Source organism: Nilaparvata lugens, chromosome 1, assembly GCF_014356525.2.
Source record: "Nilaparvata lugens isolate BPH chromosome 1, ASM1435652v1, whole genome shotgun sequence".
NCBI lineage: Eukaryota > Metazoa > Arthropoda > Insecta > Hemiptera > Delphacidae > Nilaparvata > Nilaparvata lugens.
This window is the reverse complement of record NC_052504.1, coordinates 23,544,630-23,570,223: the sequence shown is the minus strand read 5'-3', so window position 1 is coordinate 23,570,223 and position 25,594 is coordinate 23,544,630. Positions and strand designations below refer to the sequence as shown.

Below are 25,594 nucleotides of genomic sequence, written 5' to 3'. Positions count from 1 at the left end.
ATTGTGCTCACTTATGTACTCCTATATCAAAAGGAATGTGAAGCAGTCACAGAAGAGGTGTGAGTCACAGTCACAATACACAACATGCCACTGAAGGTTACCCAAAGCTGACTGGCAGGGAACTACAATAGCTCTCCATCCCAGACAATAAGATTTTTAACAGCCTTCCTAGACAAATTCAGGAAACATGAGATCCTTGGTTCCATACCTCAGTGAAAAATTAACTCCTGGAAAAGCCATTCTACTGACTACAGGATTGTTTCAAGAAAACACTTTTTGGGAGTCAAGCACCTCCACAGCATGAATAAACATGCAGGTTATTCTACTGTAATCTGAGAAATCAGACACTGCCCATCTTACTTACTTACTTTAGTAGTCTTCTCCGCAGTCTAGTGACCAGGGAATTGTAATCTGGAAACTAAAGTCCTTGGCAACGATCTCGAGAATTAGTAACAATAATTTGTCAAATGTGTAGAACTGTAAAAGGGTAGAACTGACATGGGTCAATAGTAACATAACCTGGAAACTCATGTTTATTGATATTTGAAAGTCAGAAAGGGTTGGTTAGGGGGTTGGGGTTTTGCTTTTGAATGGAAATAATATGCTGGAAGGGGTAAGGGTCTAGGTTGGGTTGAGTTTTGTTTATTGATATTTCAATGGTTATGACTAGGTTAGAGGGTTTGGATTTTAGCTTTTGATTAGCAATAATATGCTGGAAAGTGTAGATCAGGTTGTATTATGTTTATGAACTTTTCAAAGGTAAAAGATAGGTTAGGGGGTTGGGTTTTTGCTTTGGATTTGCAATATACTGGAAGTTATTAGGGATGACATACACTGTATTTTTTTATACCATAATTCTAGACTATGGACTAATCACTGCATAGTTCAGTTAAGTGGACAATAAAAGTGTACTGTACGGTATCAGCTCCAGTCACAGTGCTCGGTGACCATCTTCACAAAGAAAGATACATTCAAAGACCGGAGATAACAGTTATTTGCACATGCGCATCACTGTAATGTTTGAGTTGTAGAAAGGCTTGCTGTGAATAATAATAAACAAAACAGAGTTTGCAGTTTGCCTGCACAGTTTGCAGGTGCAGATGCTCATCGTGGTGGATTATTAATTATTTTTAAAAATCAAAGTTCATAGTTGGATATTATTACTTTTTGACAAGTAAGATATCATACTTACGATAAAAGTATCTATTTAATATATTTGTGAGAATTTTATAGTGACAAACTAAAAATTTTAGCAAATTTGCAGAAGCAAATAATGTAAATCTCAAACCCAACTTTGTAATATTATTATCTTATAGGTACTCTAGGATAACTTATTAAACTTTGTGTTGGTTTTTTATTTGTTTGTTCATATATTATACTATGAAGTCAATCATGTTATCATTTCTAGGCGTTTTAAAAACTTTTAATTTTAAACTTTAGTGGTACTGTATAGTGTAGGCTATTAATAGTGGTATGGTATAATCTTCAGTGGTATAAGTTAGTGGATTTAAATTTTTGTTCTTGTAAACTTGACTTTCAGTTTGCAAAATACTTTTTCATTTTATATAAACCATAAGTTCAAATCAACTTAACTCTAATGTAAACGCTTCATTATGGCTGCCTCTACTAGAGCACATAACCTACAAATTCATTTGATCCGGTAATTCATAAGATATGAATCGAAAAATCAATAACTAGTAATCCACACTTCTAATTTATTTGCTGCCATAATAAGTTATAAAAATTTAATGAATTTGTAAGTTATGTGCTCTAACCGCGGCGGCTCTAATTATAGTGTGGTCTACGTTATAATGGCAATGGAGAAAGATAGAAAAGCAGCAATGCCGATATTCTGCCTTGCTATTGCCTTCTATAGAAGGTAGCTGACAGGCTACAGGTATCTGATGTAATTTCAACTTTTTATTCTTGTTAATTCTGCTATTATAACATAGACCTAACTATAGACGGGTGCTTCAATACGCCACTAATCTACGTGAGGTTAAATTATTTTTGTATCCTTATAATTTGTAATTTTCCAAAGTTAGAAGCTGCTGTCAAACAACCTTTTTTATTAAGCCTGTTCTTGATGACACATAGCCTATCTGGTCAAACTTGTAGATCTTTAGTGGCCAGCCTAAACTTTGGAATTAACTAACTGACGACTTGGCAGTAATGTTTTAATTACAAGTGTTCTACAAAAGTAAATCTAAATTTGTAAACTAGTGGTATCATTTTAGACCTGTTGATGTTTTGTAAATGATATCAAATCTTGCCTTACAGTATTTGCTATCTTTGAAAGAAACCATTAAGCTCAGTTTAATATTGTTTACTTTGTTCAACATTTTCATCTTACATCTAAGAAGATCTTGACGTTTCTGAAAGATCCACTAGTAGATTAAACTATCCTACAGAAATGTATATTTGCTCTCTAATCAAAATCAAATACATTAGTCAATATTGTCAGTTGATATGGAATATTAGACATTTTTGAGTTGACCCCACAATCCGAACCTTGGAAAGAACTAAATCACAAAACTGGTAGAATGTGAGATTACCTACCATATCTAATTGCACGTATGGCCCACGATGGTCACATAGTCTTTCCTAGAACCCTCACACTTCTTTATAGATGTATATAAAGATAAAAACTCTTATTTTTATTTATTCATTCACTCACTCTACATTTCATTAACAGTAGTATGCATTCACTCCAACTAAGCCTTGCGCACGCCACGGCGACAATTTCAAATCTAATAATTTTATAGGCCACCTCAAAAAAAATCAATATTCGAATAATACAGTATAGGCGATATACAGTGTTTACTTGAAATATAAATAAATAATACCATAGTTTTTATAAGTAGAGTTAATCGCTTATTGAATAATAGAAGGAACAGCTTACATAGGCAACATTGACTGTACTTAAGCTCATGTTGAGTTAGAATTAATAGCATAAATATAAATGGAAAACAATAACAAATTGAAAGGTTTTTAATTTCTGAATATTTAATTAATTATAGGAGAAAATAAAACATGAGAAAGAATTGGAATATGAGTACAGTCATAGCCACCTCTAATACAAGGCCGCGGCCTACGATGTTGCAACGTCGCAGTGCAGGCCTGGAATCTAATACATGATTGGTGAAAAAGATCAGCTGGTATTTTGAAAATCTTCATCACCAATCATGTATTAGATTCTAGGCCTACACTGCGACGTTGCAATATCGTAGGCCGCGGCCTTGTATTAGAGATTGCTATGGTACAGTTCTAATAAAAGAAAAAATATTTTTAAAAATGAAATCATAAAAAGGTAAAGGATAATAGCAAGATGAAAGAGTGAATAGGCTGGGAAAGAGACTAGGAGGGCAAGCCAACCAAATTAATGAGACCAAACCCCACGGCAATTATAAGAGAGTTGAACCATCTAACCACGGCTTGAAAATTCTCCCGCTTCCTTAGTCGTCATAATATTTACAGAAGTGTGCGCAATGCTTTATTCTTTTTTTTGTCTGGGAGCAAATTTTCTAAATAGTCCTCATCTAAAGCCGTGTATACACTGAACAAATGTACGACAAGCATGTTTGTTGAAACAGTTTGGGCAAATTTTATTATGTTTGACAAACAATGTTTGCCCGTGGCCAGTGTGGAAGCGTCACCAAACAAAATATTTGTAAGTGGGAAGAACAGGTTTTATGTTTTACAGCTGTCAGCACGATACTCTGTCCAATTTTGCATGAGCTCTGAAGGATTAGGCTGACCATCGCTCCCCCAAGCGCAGGCACACACGCCTGGCCTACCTGCGCCATTGATATACTATGTATACTACGTAGTATACAGGTAGACAGACTGTCCCTTTACTCACACACACACACACACACACAAAAGGAGACTCCGCTTGTGTGTGTGTGAGTAGTAGGAGGGTCAGCTTAATCCTTCAGAGCTCATGCAAAATTGGAAAGAGTATAAAAATGTTTAGAAAAACAGTAGTTTTTTTGTTTGACAAACAAAGATTGTCCAAACATTTTAAAATGTTTATCCCTGAGCTCTTCAACAAACTGTTTACCGAACATGTATGTCGAAAATTTGTTCATTGTGGACATGGCTTTAGAAGCTTGTTTTGGGAATGAAAAATTTGAGGAGCATTATATTTTTTTAATTCAACATTTAATAATTAAAAACATGAAATAACATCAAAAATGAGCATATGCACCAGCTCAGGTGAAAGGCTCTTGACTACCTGCTTGGGCCAGTGGCGCATTATGGGTGTGGGGATTAGCGAACCCGTCATCTTAGCACTGGCGCACCGTCGGTGCGACCGCGACTCTCAATTACTATTATTTTTAAATCAAATCAAACCTAACTGTTCATTTCTCAAAAAACACTATACATGATAAAGAGAGCAATAAAATAAATTTAAATAAATAATATGTCTATATAACATGTTATAGACAGCAATAAAATTAATAAATAATAAATTTAATGATAAAGACCATTCGACTTTTTTCTCTCAACTGAATTCTAATTTTTAGATGAAGTTTATTTTTGCATCGTTTGATTATTTATGACAGAAAGAATCATTTCAATTATTGTATAGTTAATTTGTTCCTTTTGTTCTCTAGCCAGGTGGAGAATAGTTTCTCGTGTTAGGAGGTCTCTCCAGTTGCCAGGTCGAGTTCTCAACCTTGTTGGCCAGTAACGGTCGTCTTAACAGATTTTTCAACTAGCACAAGTCCTCTTAAGGTAATATTTGTCGAATATTAACTGTAGAATAGGCAAATCCATAAAATATACTTACAGTACACAGTGATAATGAATTGCTTAATTCTTAAGAAATTTATATTTCATATTTATAACGTTTTTCACTTTCATTACTAAATTTAATGAATTAACCATTTATGTAGCTCTATTATATGTTGTGATGGCTGAATACTATTGCTGTGTAAAATATTATATTACATTCATTAGAAACTGATTGAAAAATCACATTTATTCCTCAGAATTCAACTAGTAGGTCGGAGAACAGTAGAACTCGCTACACTTACTAACATCACTACTCACACACTCCCACCTTTTCACGCCTTAACACACATACAAACTGGATTTAGAGTATGATGATATATTCAATAGGATCGGTGGAGGAAATGATCAGATTGATCACGTGACAGTTGACTCCCGTAATGAATCATCAATTATTATTGATGTAAAGAGCTGCAGGGGATCTAATTGTTACTCTGACAATTTCATTATGAAGACATTAATAAGACACTAATTTTAGTGAGACAGAGGATGTCAATGGCGGGTAAACAAAGGGTTATGCCTATAAGATGGGATGTGGAAAAACTAAAGAGTGAAAGAGTCCGTGGTAAATACCTCAGATTAGTACAGGAGAAAACCTTGAACTCTTTAGAAACTGATGGTGTTGAAGAAGTATGGGCAAAACTAGTCAATGGCCTAAAAGAAGCACAAATGAAGCAATCGGTCAGAAAAGGTGAAAAAGGAATGAGGTACGGTACGATAATGAGTGTAGGGAAGCAATTAGAGAGAAAAATGAAGCCAGAACTCGAATGATACGAGAAACAAGAAGAAATTATGAAGATTACAAGGAAAAACGCAGAATTGCCAATAGAAGATGCAGGACAAAGAAAAGAGACGCTTTGAACAAACAGTTGGAAGAAATTGAGTGTTTATATTGACAGAATGAGACAAAAAAGTTCTATAGAGCAATGGAAAAAATAAATAAATAATATAGATAGAGAATTGCTTCCTGCAAAGACAAAAGAGGGAGGGTTGTGAATGGAGAGGCTAATATCATGGAGAGATGGGCAGAACATATCAGAGAACTGTTAACAGTAACAGATATCAATGAGGAGAATTTACATGAAGGAACAGGGGAGCCACGTATTTTTGAAACGGAGTTTGTTGCAGGGCCAACATTAGAGGAGACAGAAATGGCTGTGAAGCACCTAAAGAATGGAGAGGCAGCTGGACAAGATAATATATCGGCCGAAATGATAAAGTGTGGTGGTCATGATCCAGTCAAGAGAATACAAACTGACTTAATAGAACAAGTACTGACTAATAAATATAAGAACTTGATTAGAACTGACTAATAAATACAATAATTTATATAAATAATTACTATAACTGACCTTATAAATCAAGAATATCAAAATGATTAGTATGATATGGAGAAATGAAACTATGCCTGAAGATTGGAACATAGGTATAATATGTCCAATTTATAAAAAAGACGATAAACTGGACTGTAATAATTAACGTGGAATAACTCTTCTCAGTGTAGCTTATAAAGTCTTATCAAGTATTCCTTACAATAGAATTAAGGCCTACTCAGAACAAGTGCTTGGAGAATATCAATGCGGATTCCGGTCAGAAAGGACAACAGCAGGTCAAATCTTCACAATCCGGTAAATCGCAGAAAGGTTTCATGAGCATGACCTGGATTTACATATTTTATTTATTAACTTCAAGCAAGCCTTCAATAGCATAGTAAAAAGTGAGCTATGGGAAGCATTGGAGCAATACGCCTTACCTACAAAGCTCATTAGTCTAGCAAAAATGTCAATGAGTAAGACTGCAGCAATGGCCAAAATTGGTAATAAGAGGAGCAGCGCTTTTGAATTTAACACTGGTGTCAAACAAGGCGATGGACTATCTGCAATCCTATTTAATATTGCATTGCATAGAGCTGTTGAAGGAATAGACAGGGGAAATATTTTCCACCGAATGTATCAGGTATGTGCATATGCGGACGATGTAGCAATAATTGCAAGAAAGAAAGATGTCCTGCAGGAAACGTATTTGTTGCTAGAGAGAGAGAGAGAGAGAGAGAGAGAGAGAGAGAGAGAGAGAGAGGCGGGAAAGATTGGCTTGATAGTAAACGAAAGTGAAACGAGGTACATATATGAAAAAAATCAAGGAGTCAAACAAGATGAGTTCCACAGAACCTCAGAATTGGTCAGAAAATCTTTCAAGGTGTAAGGAACTTCAGCTATTTGGGGGTTGAACTGGATAACGAAAACAAGATGAGTTACAGCATAAAGCAAAGAGTATTGGCTAGAATTAGAGCATAGGACCTTCAGTAACATGAAACTTTTGAAGAACAGGCTCATATGTAGAAACGCAAAACTTGAAATATACATGAAAGACTAATTCGATCTGTTGTAACGTACGGCTGTGAATCTTGGACGTTAACAAAAGAAGACAAAAACCATCTTGGCCTTTTTGAATGGAAAATCCTAAGAAAGATTTATGGTCTAGTTAAAGAAGGTGAGGAATAGAGGAGAAGAACTAATTCAGAGCTCGAGGCATTGATAAAAGGCCGAAATATTGTAAAATTTATAAAGGCAAAGCGGCGGCTTAGGTGGTTTGGGCATATCTGAAGAATGAACGAGAACAGAATGCCTATAAAAATATTCAAGTAGAGGCTACATTCGAGAAGAAAGATAGGAAAACCAAAAATAAGGTAGGAAGATGAAGTGAGAGACGATCTCCAAAAAATGGGATATAGAGGATGAAGACAATTAACAGAGGACCGAGATGCGTGGAGAGTTGTAGTGAAGGCGGCCAAAGCTCATATTGGGCTGTATAGCCCAGTCAATGAAGGTCCAAAAAAGTAGTTTCGATCCAAAAATTAAATAAAAGCTGAATTTCTCACCATCGATAGAACTCTCCCAGAGGTTCATTCTCCCAAAAGTCCCAAGAAATCCCCTGGAGCTCCCTCCCCCAGCCTCCTAAAACATGAAAAATTCAGGTTATAACGGAAAATCAATTATCTCTGTAACCTTTGATCAGAAAGAGTTCTATTATATGTCATTTGATTCGTTAAACAGGGTGTCCGCGCGGCGGTAAATCCGGGAATTGTACGTTAATTTCATTTGAGCGGGAAATTTACGGAAATTTTGTCGCGATACGGGAATTTTTTTACACTTCCGTGAACTAGCTAATATTCTATATCAATTATAGTGTATTAGTGATGGATGATGCAGGTTGGTGTATCGATGTGGCGTTTCATAAATAATATAGTGTATCGATACGGCGTTTTATCGGTTCCGTGTATCGATAGGTTCTATCGGAACGAGGAGGTTTCTTTCGATGTCCACTCATACTGAACCGAACCTCGAACAGGGCAGCGAACCGTGCAATTCGTTGCGCAGTGCGCCGAGCAGCGAACCGCTCAGCAAATTCAAACAATAAAATGCTGTCAAGTGGTGAATCTTTTTCAATTTTAATAATGAAACATCTTTACTGTTGATTTATTTTGCTTCAAATCATCATTTTTCGTAGTGTAGATGATAGCTGAAATAATTTCAAGACATAATAATGTTCCAATCACTGATGATTTTTTTCTAAACATGATTAAAATATTATTTGGATTCTCTTATCATACTTTCTTGTGAATCAATAATTACTCCATTTGTCGATAGATACTAAATAAATCAAAACCAATTGGAGAATTCAATCAAACAGGCTCTAGTATATTACAATATATTTGGTAACAAAAGAATTTAGTGTAGTTATAATAACCTATCACGAAAAATAAATATTATCCACCTTGCTTATCCGGTTTTGATCAGGGTCATTTCAAAAAAGCAACATATTGAATAAACTGCTTTCATATGCTTATTGTTTTTGTTTTTAATTATGTACCCGCAATGCGAAAAAGCATTCTTTGATGTGTTTATATTTGCATCAATAAATTGTAAATCTCTTATGATATTTTTATTCAATTATAATTTTTTCAGCCCCTTCCTCATTTAAGTCATTAATTCAAGTCACTGATAGACTGACTGACGCACTGTACAGTCGGTCGAAAACGCTGTGGAGTTTCGTGCAGAGTATAGTTCAGTACTGTTCTGAATGTTGCAAATCGATGGAAATAGCACTCCCTTATTCCTTGATCAAAACTTTATTATTGACTAGCAGGTAACCCGTGCTCTGAAAGGATCTATTCTAAAACTTGACGTAATGAAAATTTGAAGAATTTAAAACAGGCCTCGGTCAATTAAGAATCTATATGCAAAATTTCAAGTTGATCAGTCTAGTAGTTCAGACGTGATGATGCGTCAAACATAATTTTCCTATCCCGAACTAATACAGTATAAGCCAGTTCTATACTATATTATAGTATAGATTGGTGAGCCTAAAAAGGTCCTATCCACCTAAGTAAGTTTTTTTGGGTTGCCAAAACATAGACCAAACCAGACACCTTTTGGGGGAAATTATTCAACTCTACCCACTTTTTCGTGAAGTTACAATGATCAATGTTCTTACCAACAAAAATCGATGGCAAGTGGCAGATGATAAATTTATCATAAGTTATGAATGTCAAAAACTGAGATAAATCATAGATTACAATAGTGTTAACAGTGGCAATTTCTTGAAAAATCAAAGTGTGCAGTGTTTTCCACGGTTAAATATACTCCAATCGAGGTTGATAAGATACCTTCAGTTGAGGCAAATATATATGACGGCTGAGGCATCAAAAAATTATACATTGGGCTTGTTGAGTTGAAACTTTCTACGATTCTCTCTGTAAAAGTAGCTTATCTTCCGTTCTTACAAGTTTAATCTACATATCTAAACAGTCCAATCTGAAAACTCAGTAGATTCCAAAGATGAAAGCCATACAAATTAAGGAAGAGTAAGCATGCATAAAAATTAGGAAAATCATGAACGTTTTTTCCATTTTCCCTCGTAATCACAAGTTGAACAAGTCGGATAGAAAATTGAACATTTAATATTGAAAATCAGATTTACGGTCCATTGGAGATGGGAAATTCATAAAGAATCATGAACCAAGTACAAAGTAGCCTACCGTATTAGATGAATTCATCATCTTCTATTATTTCTTATAACACATCGATTCCTCCTCAACTCCACTAAACTTATCTTAACATTCATTACACGAAGGCCGTAATGAGAATTTTATAAATGGGAGTGAAGCATGAGCAGAATCATACTGTAATTAAAACATTGGCAGAAGCTGTCGATTAATGTTGATTGATGTTGATTGATTTTGGTTCGGGCACCAAAAGAATAGATCAATTTTTACTTTCCTTGCCCTATTACCATAGGTAAGAAAAGTATTGCTTTCCGATAAAAATTAAGGTACCCCAATTTCTAAATTTCTATACGTTTCAAGGTCCCCTGAGTCCAAAAAAGTGGTTTTTGGGTATTGGTCTGTATGTGTGTGTGTAAGTGTATGTGTGTCTGTGTACACGATATCTCATCTCCCATTCAACGGAATGACTTGAAATTTGAAACTCAAGGTCTTACAATATAAGGATCCGACACGAACAATTTCGATCAAATGCAATTCAAGATGGCGGCTAAAATGGAGAAAATGTAGTCAAAAACATGGTTTTTCGCGATTTTCTCGAAAACGGCTCCGACGATTTTGATTAAATTCATACCTAAAAAAGTTATTGATAAGCTCTATCAACTGCCTCAAGACCCATATCTGTAAAAAAAAAATCAGGAAAAGACAGCATTAAAATCTCTACAATCAATGACCAGTAACATTTTCACCTAAAATTGAAAATAAGCTCGAAATTCAAGAAAATGTGATTATCCAATTGCAAACTGTTGATTCTTTTAAATGATTCACTATGAAGAGATAGCAGGCCTCGTATTTCTCCAGCGTTATTGTCCTGTCACCAGCTGGCTCAGATCTTTGTTTATAAGTAGACTTGAGATGCGCGTGAACACTAGCGTCAGGTGATCAATTTTCATAACGGCAAGGAAAGTTGTGTGAGGGCGCCCGCCACACCAAATTTTTATTATTTATTTATGTTGAAGCATTCAAATTAAATCCATTAACCATTATTTCTTATGACTTGGCATTCACAGATTTAGTTGGGTGAAGTTATTTGAAAAATGTATCTGATTATCAATATTATAGTTTTCACAGCATTCTTGTTCGGCTAAAGTGTACGTCCAGTGCCAACATATCTGTCATCAAATTTTTGGTTGGGATCGATTTAATATGTTATTATGAGCACAAAATCACTAAAATTAAACGGCGGTCACTATTGTTTTCAAAATAAACTAAGTTCTAAGTAGCACAATTTCACATGCATTCCTATAGTTAGCTAACCTATAGTAGTTAAGGTTAGGAAAAGCTTTAGGTTAGAAAAGTTTTGGTTAGGAAAGCTTAGGTTAGAAGAACTTAGATTAGGAATATCATAATTTGATGATTTCGATAATCAAAATGGCTGCTACTTATAGGTTAAATGCATGTAAGATTGTGCTACTTTGAACTTAGTTTATTTCAAAAACGATAGTGACCGCCGTTTAATTTTAGTAATTTTGTGCTTAAAATAACATACTAAATCGATCCCAACCAAAAATTTCATGAAGGTATTTTGGCACTGGACGTAGACTTACACCTTCTTGTTCATTGTAATCGTTGAAGGGTTGAAGTGAGTTAGTTTATGTGAATTCTAGTACAAGTATTTTGTGGTTATAATGAGCTCTTCTTTATTTTCAATCGATGTTTTGCTCCAGTAGAGAAAATTGAAAAAGTTGGTTTTACATTTTATAAGCTGTAAAGGTACGGTAATATAAATTTGATAATTCCAGTATTAAATTAATCGATGTTGTTTTTCATTGTATCGCTTTGTATCAATGTTACATGCACTGTTTGCAATTCATCACTATTCTCTCAAGAATTAGTTCGTTTTGTATTTCATGATCTGAAAATTCAAATTCAAATGCTATTTGTATGACGTTTACATTCCATTGGTTTTTTTTTACAATAATTGTTTCATTGAAGAGTCAAATAATTTAATCCATTTGCAAGTAAAAGGAAATCACAGTGCATTTTGAACAGTGGATAGTCACTTTGAAATTCAGTTGCTCAATTCATTTCGGCTTGATACCATCATTCTTTAATTTGAGTTGATCAGAAATATGCACTCTACATAATGTTTATATTTCAGTTTGACTAATCTCTTATCACAGTCTCGCTTTCATTCATGCACATGATTATTCTAAATAAGTTGATTGCCTTAAAGATGTAGCTTATCTTACGTCGAACAATTTACAATACAAACAATTTTCATTAAATTACTATTATTGATTTTTATTGGAAGTTCTGCCTGTGAATGAGAAAAAGTCATTTTTTTGAGAACTTTGAAATTCGTACCTATTAGAAAAAGTTGAATTGTTACTGGAAATTTTGTTAATTATAGGTAGGCCTACTGTACATTATTTTTGTGATGATAGACATTAACTACTTTATTCTAAATCACAATAAGGATAAATAGGGTTTTGTGAGATAAGGATGACATCCATAGTTAAATTTACATAGCATCAATTTGAAAGCTCTGATAATAATGATTATGAACGGAACTGCAATTCTGGCTCGGTATTGCCTCTTCATGTTCAGTGAGAATAGAAAGCTTCAGAATAATTTGTTCTCACTATATGTGATAATATTGGTAACATTTGTTAATATTCAAGCCAAATGAGCTACAAAATTAATCTGCTTTCAGCTTGAAAATTTTCAACTCATCAGGAGTACAGTGTTATCATATAGTATCACAGGTAGGCCTACTCTTTTATTTTCTTTGTTCACCCGATCTGATGATATTCATATTCATTTTAAATTATAAAGAGTAATCAATCAATAAGAAACACAAAAAAGTTATAAAAAGAAATTTTGAATTTTATAAAATAGGGATAAGATGAAGGAGTCGAACACATGTCATCAAACTTTATTGAAAAACATCGATATCTGAAACTAGAGTTATCAAATTGTGATACCTTTGAGTCGTATTGAGAAGGCACACTTTAAATTGATAAATTCTGTGAGCAGACAATGAAAGCCTGATTTTTATCATCAGGGTGGTTGAATCAAGAAAATTATAATATTTCTTAGAGTATTGAAAAGTGAAAATCTAGATTCAGCGCATGTCAAAACAATAGACAAAATTAATTGTTTCGAGCGCAATAGTGTTGATAAGATGCAATGTACTGATGAGTCACTCCCTATTTTTATACAGCTATAATTACTTTATTTATGAACAAATTTGGTTAGAACTACATTTGTTAGATAGACCACTCCTTAAGGTGTTTAACACCAATTTTCATTTGTTTCAGTTTAGAAATGCCCCGTCTCTTCACTGTGGAAGAACGAGCCAAAATAGCAGCTCCTTATGAGGTCTTGGGATCTGTGGCAGTGCCAGTTCAAAGGTGGTGGAGGGCAGATGCAAGACGATCAGGAAGACCATTAACGTCAAGGATAGCAGAGAATGTTGACAGAGTTCGTGAAATGTTCATTAGGAGCCCTAAGAAATCACTGCATCAAGGATCCGGTGAAAGTAGTTTTTCACGTTACTCTGTTGCAGCGATTCTTAAGAAAAATCTTATTTTTAAATCATGGAAGCTACGAGAAACTGCTGTCCTTGACGTTGATGGTCTTCCTGATCGTCTTGCATCTGCGACATTCCATGTTGTTAGTAATTTGGAATGGCAATTTTCAACAGTTTTTGCATCCAGTGTTGCATGGATCTCTCAGCCCTCAGTCCATTAAGCCCTCCACCACCTTTGTACTCGCACCACAGATATCCAGACCTCATAACGAGCTTCCATTTTTGCTCGTTCTTCCACAGTCAAGAGAGGGAGCATTTCTAAACTGAAACAAATGAAAATTGGTGTTAAACACAACCTCAGGGAGGGTCTATCTAACAAATGTAGTTCTAACAAAATTGGTTCATAAATATCATAAATAAAGAAATTATAGCTGTATGAAAGTAGGGAGTGACTTATCAGGCACTCTGTAGAAAGCAGTACTATTACTGTTTACTTTGGTGAAGAGAGTCAGCCGCGCTATTCCGCATCGGCTGTTTCCCCTTCCACAGCTTCAAATCGAATCGCTAATATATGACAATATACATCAATGGATTAGCAATGAAAGTGGCTACATTAATTGTTGGCTCGTTTTTCTTTAAAATTACTTGCTTCAAAGTTAATAGCAGAAAACAAAAAAATCAAATCGAAAAACCCCTAAATTTTTACATATATATTATTTTATCAAGAAAACTGTTAGTTTCATTGAAAAAATGAATAGAACTAATATTGTAGTCCATAATGTAACGAATCGAATGACATATAATAAAACTCTTCCCGATCAATGGTTATAGAGATAATTTATTTTCCGTGATTACCTGCATTTTTCAACTCTGAGGGTGGCTAGGGGGGGGGAAAGCTCCAAGGGGATTCTTGCTACTTTTGGAAGAATGACCCTCTGGGAGGTCTCTATCGATGGTGAGAGTTTCAGCTTTTTTCAATTTTCGGACCGAAAAAACCTTTATTGACTGGGCTATGTAGTGCTAAAAAAATACACTTTCGAGCTAGGATGCACGGTTGAAGAGATAAAAAGTCTAAGAGCCGGTTTCCGGGCTCGGGATTTAGCTAAGTTCTAGACTTTAACTGGCTTTAAACTCTGGAGTCAGAAAATTGGCTTTCCGAGTCAGAGCGTTAACGTAGTTGAGGACTTAAATAGACTCTGGAGTTTAGAGATCATGTTAGACCCTGGAGTTTATAATTTCGCTTTCTGAGTGAACGGCTTATAAGTCCAGGACTTAAATTAGATTCTCGCCTCTTTCTGAGTCATGGATTTATCAAAAATCGTCAAGTCCAGGACTTGAAACAGCGTGATTTTAAACCCTCGACTGGGGTAGGGTTTAAATTCAAGTTCTAGACTTAACTGAGCAAACACAATTCAGTTATTGTTTTGGGGTAGATAAAAAGCCAAATAAATATCATGGAATACCGAAATTATTTGGATTAGTCCATCTTAATTCATAATTTATAGTTTGCAAGTTCATTTTGGAATAAAATTGTATCAGAAATATGCGTAATAAACTAACCTCATTTTACGATTGTAACAACCTAACAATGTTCAAGCAAAATAATACAAGATTGCCTTGGAATTTATATTCCAATCGGAATGTTATTATTCAACATATTAATAATAAATTATTACTTAATTTTTTTCCAAAGCAAATACGGTAGGTTTTCAAACTCAATAGCCTAATGAAATTGTTATTCCAAAATCACTGGTTAGGATCAATGATCAATAATAGCATAACGTAAAATGGAATGTTTATTCATTCATCTTTCAAATTTTTTGCTTTGAATAAGCCTACAAAGAAAACGAAACTTATTACTTTCCTTGCCCTATTACCAGGTAAGGAAAGTATTGCTTTCCAAAAAAAATTAAGGTACCCCAATTTCTAAATTTCTATACGTTTCAAGGTCCCCTGAGTCCAAAAAAGTGGTAATTAGGTATTGGTATGTATGTGTGTGTGTGTGTGTATGAGTGTATATGCGTCTGTGTACACGATATCTCATCTCCCAATTAACGGAATGACTTGAAATTTTAAACATAAGGTCTTTACACTATAAGGATCCGACACGAACAATTTCGATCAAATGCAATTCAAGATGGCGGCTAAAATGGCGGAAATGTTGACAGAAACAGGGTTTTTCGCGATTTTCTCGAAAATGGCTCCAACGATTTTGATCAAATTTATACCTAGAATAGTCATTGATAAGCTATATCAACTGCCACAAGTCACATATCTGTAAAAATTTCAGGAGCTCCGCCTCATCTATGCAAAGTTTGATTTTAGATTCCCAATTATCAGGCTTCAGATACAATTTAAACAAAAAATGTCAAGTGGAAAAGATTGAGCATAAAAATCTCTACAATCTATGTTTAGTAACATTTTCACCTAAAATTGAAAATAAGCTTTAAATTTGAGAAAATGTGATTATTCAATTGCAAATTATTGTTCATTCTATTAAATCATTCACTATGAAGAGATAGCAGACTTCGTGTGTCTGCAGCACCATTGTCCTGTCACCAGCTGGCTCACATCTTAGAATAGTAGACTTGAGATGCGCGGGAACACTAGCGTCAGTTGATCAATTTTCATAACGGCAGGGAAAGTTGTGTGAGTGCACCACACCAGATTTTTTTTACAATATAGTTTGGAGAGCATGCTCATTTGAATTGTCCCGCTTTAATCAGCTGTTTCCGTTTTTCCATAATGCCAACAATACAACAGCAAAATATTGTGAATTTCCCTCAGTTTGATGCGTTAAAGTCCTGGACTTAAATAAATCGAGAACTTGATAGACTCCGGAGTTTAGAAGATGAAATCGTGACTCAGAAAGTCAATTCAGACCCGAGAGCTTATTTCAGTCCTGGACTCTGTAAGTCCAGAACTTATAGATCCCGAGCTCGGAAACCGGCCCTAAAACTTGAAATGTGGGAGTTTTTATAAATTATCGAATTATAAAAATTTTAAAATTTTCAACATGATTGTGATGTATGAAATAATACAAAAACAAGTATTATATTACAAGTAGCCCTATACAGGAAAGAGAGAAATAATACAACCTTGGAGTGCTGTAAAATAAAAGACTTCTACACTTTTGAGCTCGGAAGCACGGTTGAAAACATAAAAATCTGAAACTTGGATTAGGCCTTGGGGGGGGGGGGGTAGAAAAAATTCGAATTCCAAAAATTAAATATTTTGAGCATGTGATACATGAAATAATACTGCTTTGAAGCGCTGAGAAGAATGAGCCCAATTTAAACCTGATCCGATAAAGTATTGAAAAGTAAGGGTGATTTTAGGGAAAAATTTCCGAATGAAGGCCGCCATATTGAAACGGGGATGAATTTTAAATATATATGTTTCTGCGCCTTCTTTCAAGGCTTGTTGCAAGTACTTGTATACCAAATTTTATCCAATCGGTCCATAACTGCGATACAAACAAACAAAGAAATAGGGAAACGCCGATTGACTTGAAACATAGAATTCGCTTCACTCATCCAATTAAGTAGCATTAATTGATATTCAAATTCTGGGAAATAATATAGTACAGTGCATACGTTAGAGACAAATTGAAAAATCTCATTTATTCCTTGAAATGTAACTGAATACAATCAATTGAGATGCAAATTTCATTTTATAGAGTCTGGCAGCATTTTTCCTTTTTAAAACTTCATAAAACACATTGTATGAATCAGAAAAACATCTGTCCAAATATTTATTTATATTATTACAATATCAAATTAATGATTGGGAGAGAATCAACAGGATAAACCCAAAACTGTTTCTCTCCCTAATTTTGATGAAAATAGTCCAAATATAGCCTACATTATACTAAAAAATGTTGTATCTGGGTTGATCAGAGAGATATAATTGACCGAACGAAGTGAGGTGTAAGATTCAAGTCGACGGTTTGGCATTTCTCTTAATGTTTATGTATTTATATGTTGCGCATTTACGGCGAAACGCAGTAATAGATTTTCATGAAATTTGACAGGTATGTTCCTTTTTAAATTGCGCGTCGACATAATTATATACAAGGTTTTTGGAAATTTTGCATTTCAAGGATAGTATAAAAGGAAAAAGGAGCCTCCTTCATACGCCAATATTAGAGTAAAAATCAGACCATAGAATATTATTCTTCATAAATCAGCTGACAAGTGATTACACAGATGTGTGGAGAAGCCAGTCTATTACTGTATTTGTATAAGGTCTATAGTTTCAATCAAAGACATTAAAGAGGTATGCATCTTTAAGCTAGGTTTACACCAAAGTAATTAACAAAATGGTTATAACTTAATCCTTATAAATTCTATTAGATTGAACGGAAGTTGACAAACACATATGTTCATCATGTGTATGATAAGTTATGTTCAATCTAATATAATCTAAAAGGATTGAGTTATTAACATTTTTTAAATAAATTTGGTCTAATCACAGCTTTAAAGGCCATTCCACACAGCACATGGCGTGCGTGGCTGGACGCACGCTAGCTACTTTCCAAAACATCGCTTCCCAGCTAATCAAATGAAGCAATTCACATAGCAGCCACGGCCACGCGGCAACGCTTGCTATACTAGCCACGCGTCGCTACCGTTCGCTCTCTGAGCGATCTTTTCAAACGTGTCCGGCCACGTTTAGGTCCGAGCATGCGCAGAACGTATACTAGACGTATACTATCGTATAGAACGTATACTATCATAGTCAGCCTCAAGGTCGCGCATTAAATGATGGAATTCGCCATAGGTCTTCCTTTTTTTATTGTTTGGATGTACCCACTGGTCCCGTGCTGTCACCGAATACAATAAAACCAGCTCATTATCATTACTACTGCTGCTGTTGGAGTCATCAAACCAAGGTAAGCCACAAGAAAATCCAGATTCACACCACGGGACCGTCGGAGTTGACATCTTCCTGCATACTGACGGGAAACGTGGCCTGTATAGCATCGCAACAGTCGTGGCGGTGTGAATTGGCATGTGCCTAGCGTGGCCGGCGTGGCGTGCGTCCAGCCACGCACACCACGTTCTGTGTGGAATGGCCTTAAGGTCCTTGGTTTCAATATTTTGTTTTGCAGTCATGGTATTATTATGCGTGCCCATCAGTATCAATATTCTCACATTCGAAAAAACTAATTTAATAGGTGAATAAAAATAAACAAATGAACTAAATAATGCTGGGGAAATTATAATATTTTTGATTCTAAAAAAATAATTTACATCAGATATGTAGAAAGATCATCACGGAACTGGATGAACTATATCATATGGAATACAAATTCAAACGTGAACTGAGTTTGTTAACATTTAAAACAGTTGACATCTGGTACTTGTGGATGAGAATACTGCGTGAGGTCTACTGTTCACAGAACTACTAGTAAATTATTATTACACTTGAAAAGAAATTGATAAATTTGAAAAAAAATAAAAATTGATAAATTTGAAGCCAGAAAAATCGCAAAAACATTTACAAAATATGTGACAAGGTTAAGGTGACTTTTGTTATGATTGTTCCCAGAATATCAGCAAGAGTTATTTCTTACTAGATTTCATTCTAGGGTTTTTAAAATCCTGTGTTTATGTGAATTGTTCAAAACCCCAACAAGATGTGAAGAACATTAGGAATGTGATGTCATAACGTGATGTCATTTTTGACTGAAAGTCATGATAAGCCAGGAATATTTTGAATTTCAGTTCATCCAATTTAATTTTGTAAAAATGCTCTTTATATACTTTGTATAAAATTTCACATTTGCAAATTTTTAAATATTGATTTCAATATGAAGAATATCAAACACTTTGGAGAGTTTAAAACTCAAAAAGATTTAATACATGTTCAAAATTTCCCAATAATGGGGAATTATTCGTCTTATCTATTCTTATGAAATCTCTCTTACAATCGATGATATCTCTTATAATCACGCGAGAATAACGTTTATTAAAAGTGGAAGAATAGAATTATGAGAGTAGCTAGCAATATCATTCAACAAATTGTGCGATTCTCTTTCTGAATAAACTGATTTTGGTATTAATTCTAATATGTTTATCTAACTGCAAAGGTGAAATTTAATTGTTTGTATTTAGTTACCACTTGAAAATATTGTCATTGAATTTTGTAGTTTGCTGTTGGATGTTGACTGTAATGGAGGAAGCGGAGCCGCTGGAGCGACAGCAGCTGGAGCTGGAGCTCGAGATGGAGCAACAGCAACAGCAACAGGAGCAGGATTTGGAGCCACAGGAGTTGGAGGACCTGGAGCAACAGGAGCTGGAGTTGGAGGAACTGGAGCAACAGGAGCTGGAGCAACAGGAGCAGTATTTGGAGCAGCTGGAGTTGGAGCAACAGGATTTGGAGGAGCTTGAACAACAGGAGCAGGAGTTGGAGGAACTGGAGCAACAAGAGTTGGAGGAGCTGGAGCAACAGGAGCAGGAGTTGGAGGAGCTGGAGCAACAGGAGCAGGATTTGGAGGAGCTGGAGCAACAGGAGTTGGAGTTGGAGGAACAAGAGCAGGAGTTGGAGGAGCTGGAGGAACAGGAGTTGGAGTTGGAGCAACAGGAGATGGAGGAGCTGAACCAACAGGAGCAGAGGTTGGAGCATGAGCAAAAGGAGCCGGAGCAGCAGAAGCCACAGGAACCGGTGGCCATTTGCAAACAGTGCTCAGCAACATATAGCGTCGTGTGGTGGAGATGGATTAATCCAGATAACCCATATGAACCGTGGAAGGTTGGAACAGTAATCTGTAATGACTGCTGGGCCGCAAATGATGAGAAGAAGCGTCAAGCAAGGAAGAACCGCACCGCCCAAGTAGAAGTCGAAGTAAAAGAAAAGCCCAAAGTTGTGATACGAAAGAGCGCCAGAATCAGGAATATGGCAACGACGAGATCGTCAAGTGCAGCCGCTCGTAAGCAAATCAACTACAAGGCTCCAGACCCAGTTTTAGTACCAATCGACAGCGAATATGTTCTTTGTAATAATACGTAAGTTTTTCATATTTTTCCTTATTTATTGACAGATCTTAGTATTTTTGCTTAACAAAAAACTACTACCTTCAGAAAAACACTTGACCCTCTAATAATTTCTAGTTTTACCAAACAAAACCTTACAATCTATTCATCTATAGTCTGCGCAAAAAGTAGGTTGGCCACTAACGATAGAACATGCATGATAAACATGTGTTGTTTATCATTCATACACACACACATTAAAGGGATCAAATTACCAAAGATTTTATGCATGCTCATATGTATTAGAAACACCATTAAACATACCCCCAATATTTTGATTGCTATGATCACTTTCTCATTTCCAAGTTACAAGACTCAGTGATTCAAAAAATGTATCACTCAATTGCAAGTAATTGATGATGAAAAATTGTTAATTCATCATCAATTATGTTTAGTTTGGTAATTAGTATATAAAACGTTGAGTCAATAACTTTAAAAAAAATTCGTAGACGTTTGATTTTTGTATGCAAATAGGGACATAAGACTCACCATAATTTGAGTATCACAACCCTGTCATAATAGGCGCATACAGCACTATTAGTTTTGTCCCACTGTCGGCGTTGATGAAAAAATAATATTATCAATTTATTGATAATTTAACATCTTGTGGGATCCAACTCCCCAGAAGATGTTGCTGCACCCTGTACTATTTCTCACCAAAGAACATTCCATTATATTTTTTAAGGTCCCGGCCGCAAACAGTGAGATCTGCCATCCTATAGGTTTCTATATCTAAGATATATGTTTAAAAATCAATAGGATCGCAGATTGCTCTCTTGTGCCATGCCCTTAACGCTTAACACTGGTTGGAAATGTGTTCAGTGTGTATCAAGGACATGGTTTTTGAAAACTACTGTTAGCTCAAGAATTGCTTTGAAAATTGTTATAAAAACAACAAGAAATCAAAATTACTGTCTGTAATTCAACTAAGTTTCTTGATAGGCTACTTCAAGTTTAATTTTACAAATAATAACTGGTACCCTTGTATTATTTCATTTCAAAAACTTTGACTATTGCCAAAACTAGTCTTGTTTGAGATGTAATATAACAAGGATACTAATAATTCTCTGTAATTAGAAATATAATTCTTTGTTTTTTACTTGATTGATCTTAGATATTCATATAAACTTTTTCAATTTAGAATTTTTTTTCTGTAGTTTGAAATTTATATCGTTCTTGAGATGAGAGTAACAATCATAACCTGAAATTGAATTTTGACTACAGTATACAATCTAGAAGACTTGTATACAATTTCAATAAGGCTACTTGAAAGTTGTATTACATAGAATCACTATCACTGATTCAATTGTACTCACTAACACTAACACTTATCCAACTGTATCTGAGCAAGTATCAATATAATTTGAGAATTTATCAATTGTATTTCAGAAATGTAATTATTGAGAAAAAATCCGATGTAAATGAGAACAGTAGATTTTATTTGAGTAGTTATCACATTTAACTGAGAATGGTGATTTGTAATTTTAAAAAATAGTAAAATGTAAATGAGGAGTTATCAATATTAAAAATAGGAAAATTAGCCACTTGCGTCATGTTATTATCATATACAAATTATCGAATGCGATTAAATTTGATTTGTGTACCTTATCATCAGGATTCATTTTAACGGAAAGCGATCCTATATTTTGTATTTCAAATTGTGAATTAGATCCGCTGGGTTATTAATTCGATTTCCGAATTACAACTTACATCTTACATCCCAGAAACCCTATCCACAGCTGCACGGAACAATTCCGCGGTGTTCATGGAGAACCAGGCTTTCAAATTTTCCAGACATGAAATTCTTCTGCCGTCCCCTCTCCTTTCCATTACTCTTTCTTGCAATATGCACTGTTGGAGATCATAACGGTGTGGGTTTCTCATAATACACCCCAAGTACTGCAACTTTTTCGCTTTTATACAATTCAGCAGTCAATTGATTTTTTCTCAAATACAATTAGTTGGAAAAGGTGTAGAACCCCTTCTTATTTTATTTTAGACAGTACTAGTTTTGGCCAATCACGGCATTATCAAGTGTCAAATGAGTTAGGCTATTATTTTGAAGTAAACAAATTTAAAAGTTTTTAGCAACTGGCTTGTTTCCTATTTTCATTTGAAAATTCTGTCAAATATTGGTTATGATAAGTATTAGGTATATAATATTATAAATATTTTTATTTTTCCAGGCGTTTCAGGAGAGGCGACATAGTGAGCCTTAAACTCCAAGGTCAGACAGTGTATGCTCAGCTGAGAGGATTCCTGAAGGATCAGTATTGCAACAAGAGCACAGTGATCACGTGGCTGATGCCGACTGCCCGGAGTCGACCCGCCAACGAAGGCTTCGAGCCGTCCACCTACCAGATAGGATTCGAGGAGGACTCTCCGCGTCCCCTCACTGACTTCCGGTTCGAGATGCGTGCGCCCAACAAGTTCTACCTGCTTATCGACCATGCTCATCCACCCTGCATCGGTGATCCTTTCCAAACCGGCTATATTCCTGATTCAACACTCTAATCATTTTCATATAGTCAAATTTTACCACATTTTCATATCAAGTCAAAGTTTAGTGATATACATTCAATACGATTCTCAGTATGACATTTATATTAATTGATCGATATGCAAGTGATAAGGTGAAATTAATAAGGTTATGACCACATTAGATGCACGTTTGCGCAAGGGCAAGCGTGACCACGCTTGCTGATGAGAAACAAAATTTGGAAAGAGCCATTGAAACACTGTGGCTAATCTGTCGCTGTTCACACTGAACGCAAAAGCAAGCGTGCACTTGCTGGAGTGAGCAGCGACAGATTAGTCACAACGTGTTTCTATGGCTCTTTCCAGATTGTTTCTCATTGCACGTGTGTACCTGCGCAACCATGCATCCAATTTGAACGTTCCCTAAGATTTTTCAAATGAAACACATTATTGTTTTCTGATGATAAAATTGTAAGGAGAAATCAATAAGATTATGAGTTGCAAATTTATATAAGTGTCCAAGTCTCCAGAATTCTGTGATGACTGATGAGCAAATAGTATTGTAAAATAGTGAAAACGATAAGATTTTGAGTTGAAGATTTATATAAATGCTCAAGTCTGCAGAATTTAGTGATGCGTAAGCGATCATGTGAAATCAGTTATATTTTTTTAGTAAGATTTCAATGCATAGTCTGCAGAGTAATGAGAGTTGATGAAAACAATAAGATTTCTAGAAATAAGTTGTAATTCATAAGTTTGAAATTTTACTTACCCCCTACTGATGAGATGTTCAATTCTTTATCTTGAAAGCACATGAATGTATTACTTTCATTTCATTTTCTATCGTCCAATGGTCGCCTATGTAAGGGGTATGTAGATTTGTCAATAGTGTCCATTGATTCATTTTATACATGCATTTTGTAAAATTTTAACTTCTCATATGTTGAGTTCTAAACTTCTCAGCCGTGTACGCTCATATATTCAGTAACTCTCTTTTTAACTGATCGTTGAATATTTTCCTATTGAATTCCCTGAGTCGTGTAGGTAGAACATCACACAAGCTTATTGCCAAGCCATTAACACCCCGCTCATACAGAGTGGTGCGATGGGCATCGACCCTCACATTCTTGCGGGACCTGGTTCCATAATAAATCATGAATTGATACACCGGTATTAAATTCATATTCATGTTTATTTCATCTTTTCACGTCTTAGAGATTCCAGTTATAGAATATAACTATATAATCTATAATAATCTATATAAGCTACATAATCTTACAAGTAAGATTGAAAGGTAAAAATTCTATACAATAGATTGTACAATAAATTCTATACTAATTCAAGTCTGAGAGGAACTCTTGTACACTATACAGGGCTTTATCAACTAAATACCTTTTCAAATATTTTCTGAAATTTGTCATACCGTCAATACTTTTTAAAGAACCAGGTAGCTTGTTATAAATTTCCTTCCAATGTAATCAGGTTTTTGTTCAAATAAACTACTATTATGACTAATTATGTGATAATCTGCTCGGTTACGGATATAAAACAAATGGCTTCAATAATATAGAGCTTGGGTAATGGCGACAAGTGGGCGACAACTGGTTCAAATTGATTTCCTGTCATTACTGCTTTCTTTTTGTATTTTTTTTATAACTTCATTATCCATTTGTCAAAACTACTTTTATCATCATTGATGTGATAAAATTTATTTTTGAAATTGTTTAAAAAAAGATTATAAGTAATAACCTGAACCTTCATTTCTTCAGCGTTCTTATTTTCAGTTTTTCATAAAGAATGAGGAGATTTTTTATCAATTCTGATATCAGTGAGGTCTACAATTACAATAATAACAAATGAACAAATGTAATTTGCTTTTCTTAATCCAGTTGTGACTATTGATTATAGTTGTTGAAAATATAATGGATGAAATTAGTAGTTGGTTATTAGTCATCAATCAACTACTATTATCACAAATAATAATTATTATATATATATTATATTAAATAACAGAATAATTATTGTTCTCTGATAAATGAGATTATGTGCTGATTGTGTCAAATAATAAGTAAACTGGTTCACATTATATTTTACTTCAAGTTACTATTATAAACTAACTTTAACAATCTTCATTTCTTACAATAATAATTCCTTTATTATTTTTGCTACTAAACTTAAGTTATTGATTTATTTCTGAATACTTTTGTATTCTATAATAAAATTGTATACTTACTGCAATCATTTGTACATGTTTCAGAAAAGAATATTATGATCACCCCGCCTCATATTATTATAGTGGGGTATCATAATTAGGACTAAGTTTATTATTAGAAACTTTTATCTGTATATTATATAATAATTATGTATATGTTTTGTAAATAAACTCCTCTGGTTGCAATTTATTGTCAATTGGGGAAATTATTATTAATTTCGACTACAAATAATTCTTATTTTTCTCGACACTAGTCTCGTATGAAGATTAATTCATTAAAATATAGTCCTTGAATACAGGAAAAATTGAACTTAATGGTCAACTTTGTTCTCTTGCAATAGACCTTGCAACCTACTAGTCTGTACGCGTTTTAGGATGCTGAGTCCCATCTTCAGCAGGCAAGGAGTACCTTATACTGAAATTTCCAAGTCTTATTGAGGTGAACCAAGTTGAACGATGTGTACTATTCAAGTTGAATTAGTTTATAATAGTTGAAGTTAGGATGAAAATCATAGAAGAAGCAGGAGAAATCT

General features: G+C 34.7%; 1 protein-coding gene across 1 annotated transcript; it reads left to right on the top strand.

The window, feature by feature from the left end:
• Nucleotides 1-1,082: 1,082 nt before the first annotated feature.
• Nucleotides 1,083-23,855, top strand: LOC111046028 (trichohyalin). The gene is made up of 4 exons (XM_039422976.1): nt 1,083-1,174; nt 4,620-4,740; nt 19,489-20,344; nt 22,558-23,855. Exons 3-4 carry the CDS (start codon nt 19,500-19,502, stop codon nt 22,883-22,885), a joined length of 1,173 nt encoding a protein of 390 aa, XP_039278910.1. The 5' UTR covers nt 1,083-1,174; nt 4,620-4,740; nt 19,489-19,499; the 3' UTR covers nt 22,886-23,855.
• Nucleotides 23,856-25,594: the final 1,739 nt, after the last annotated feature.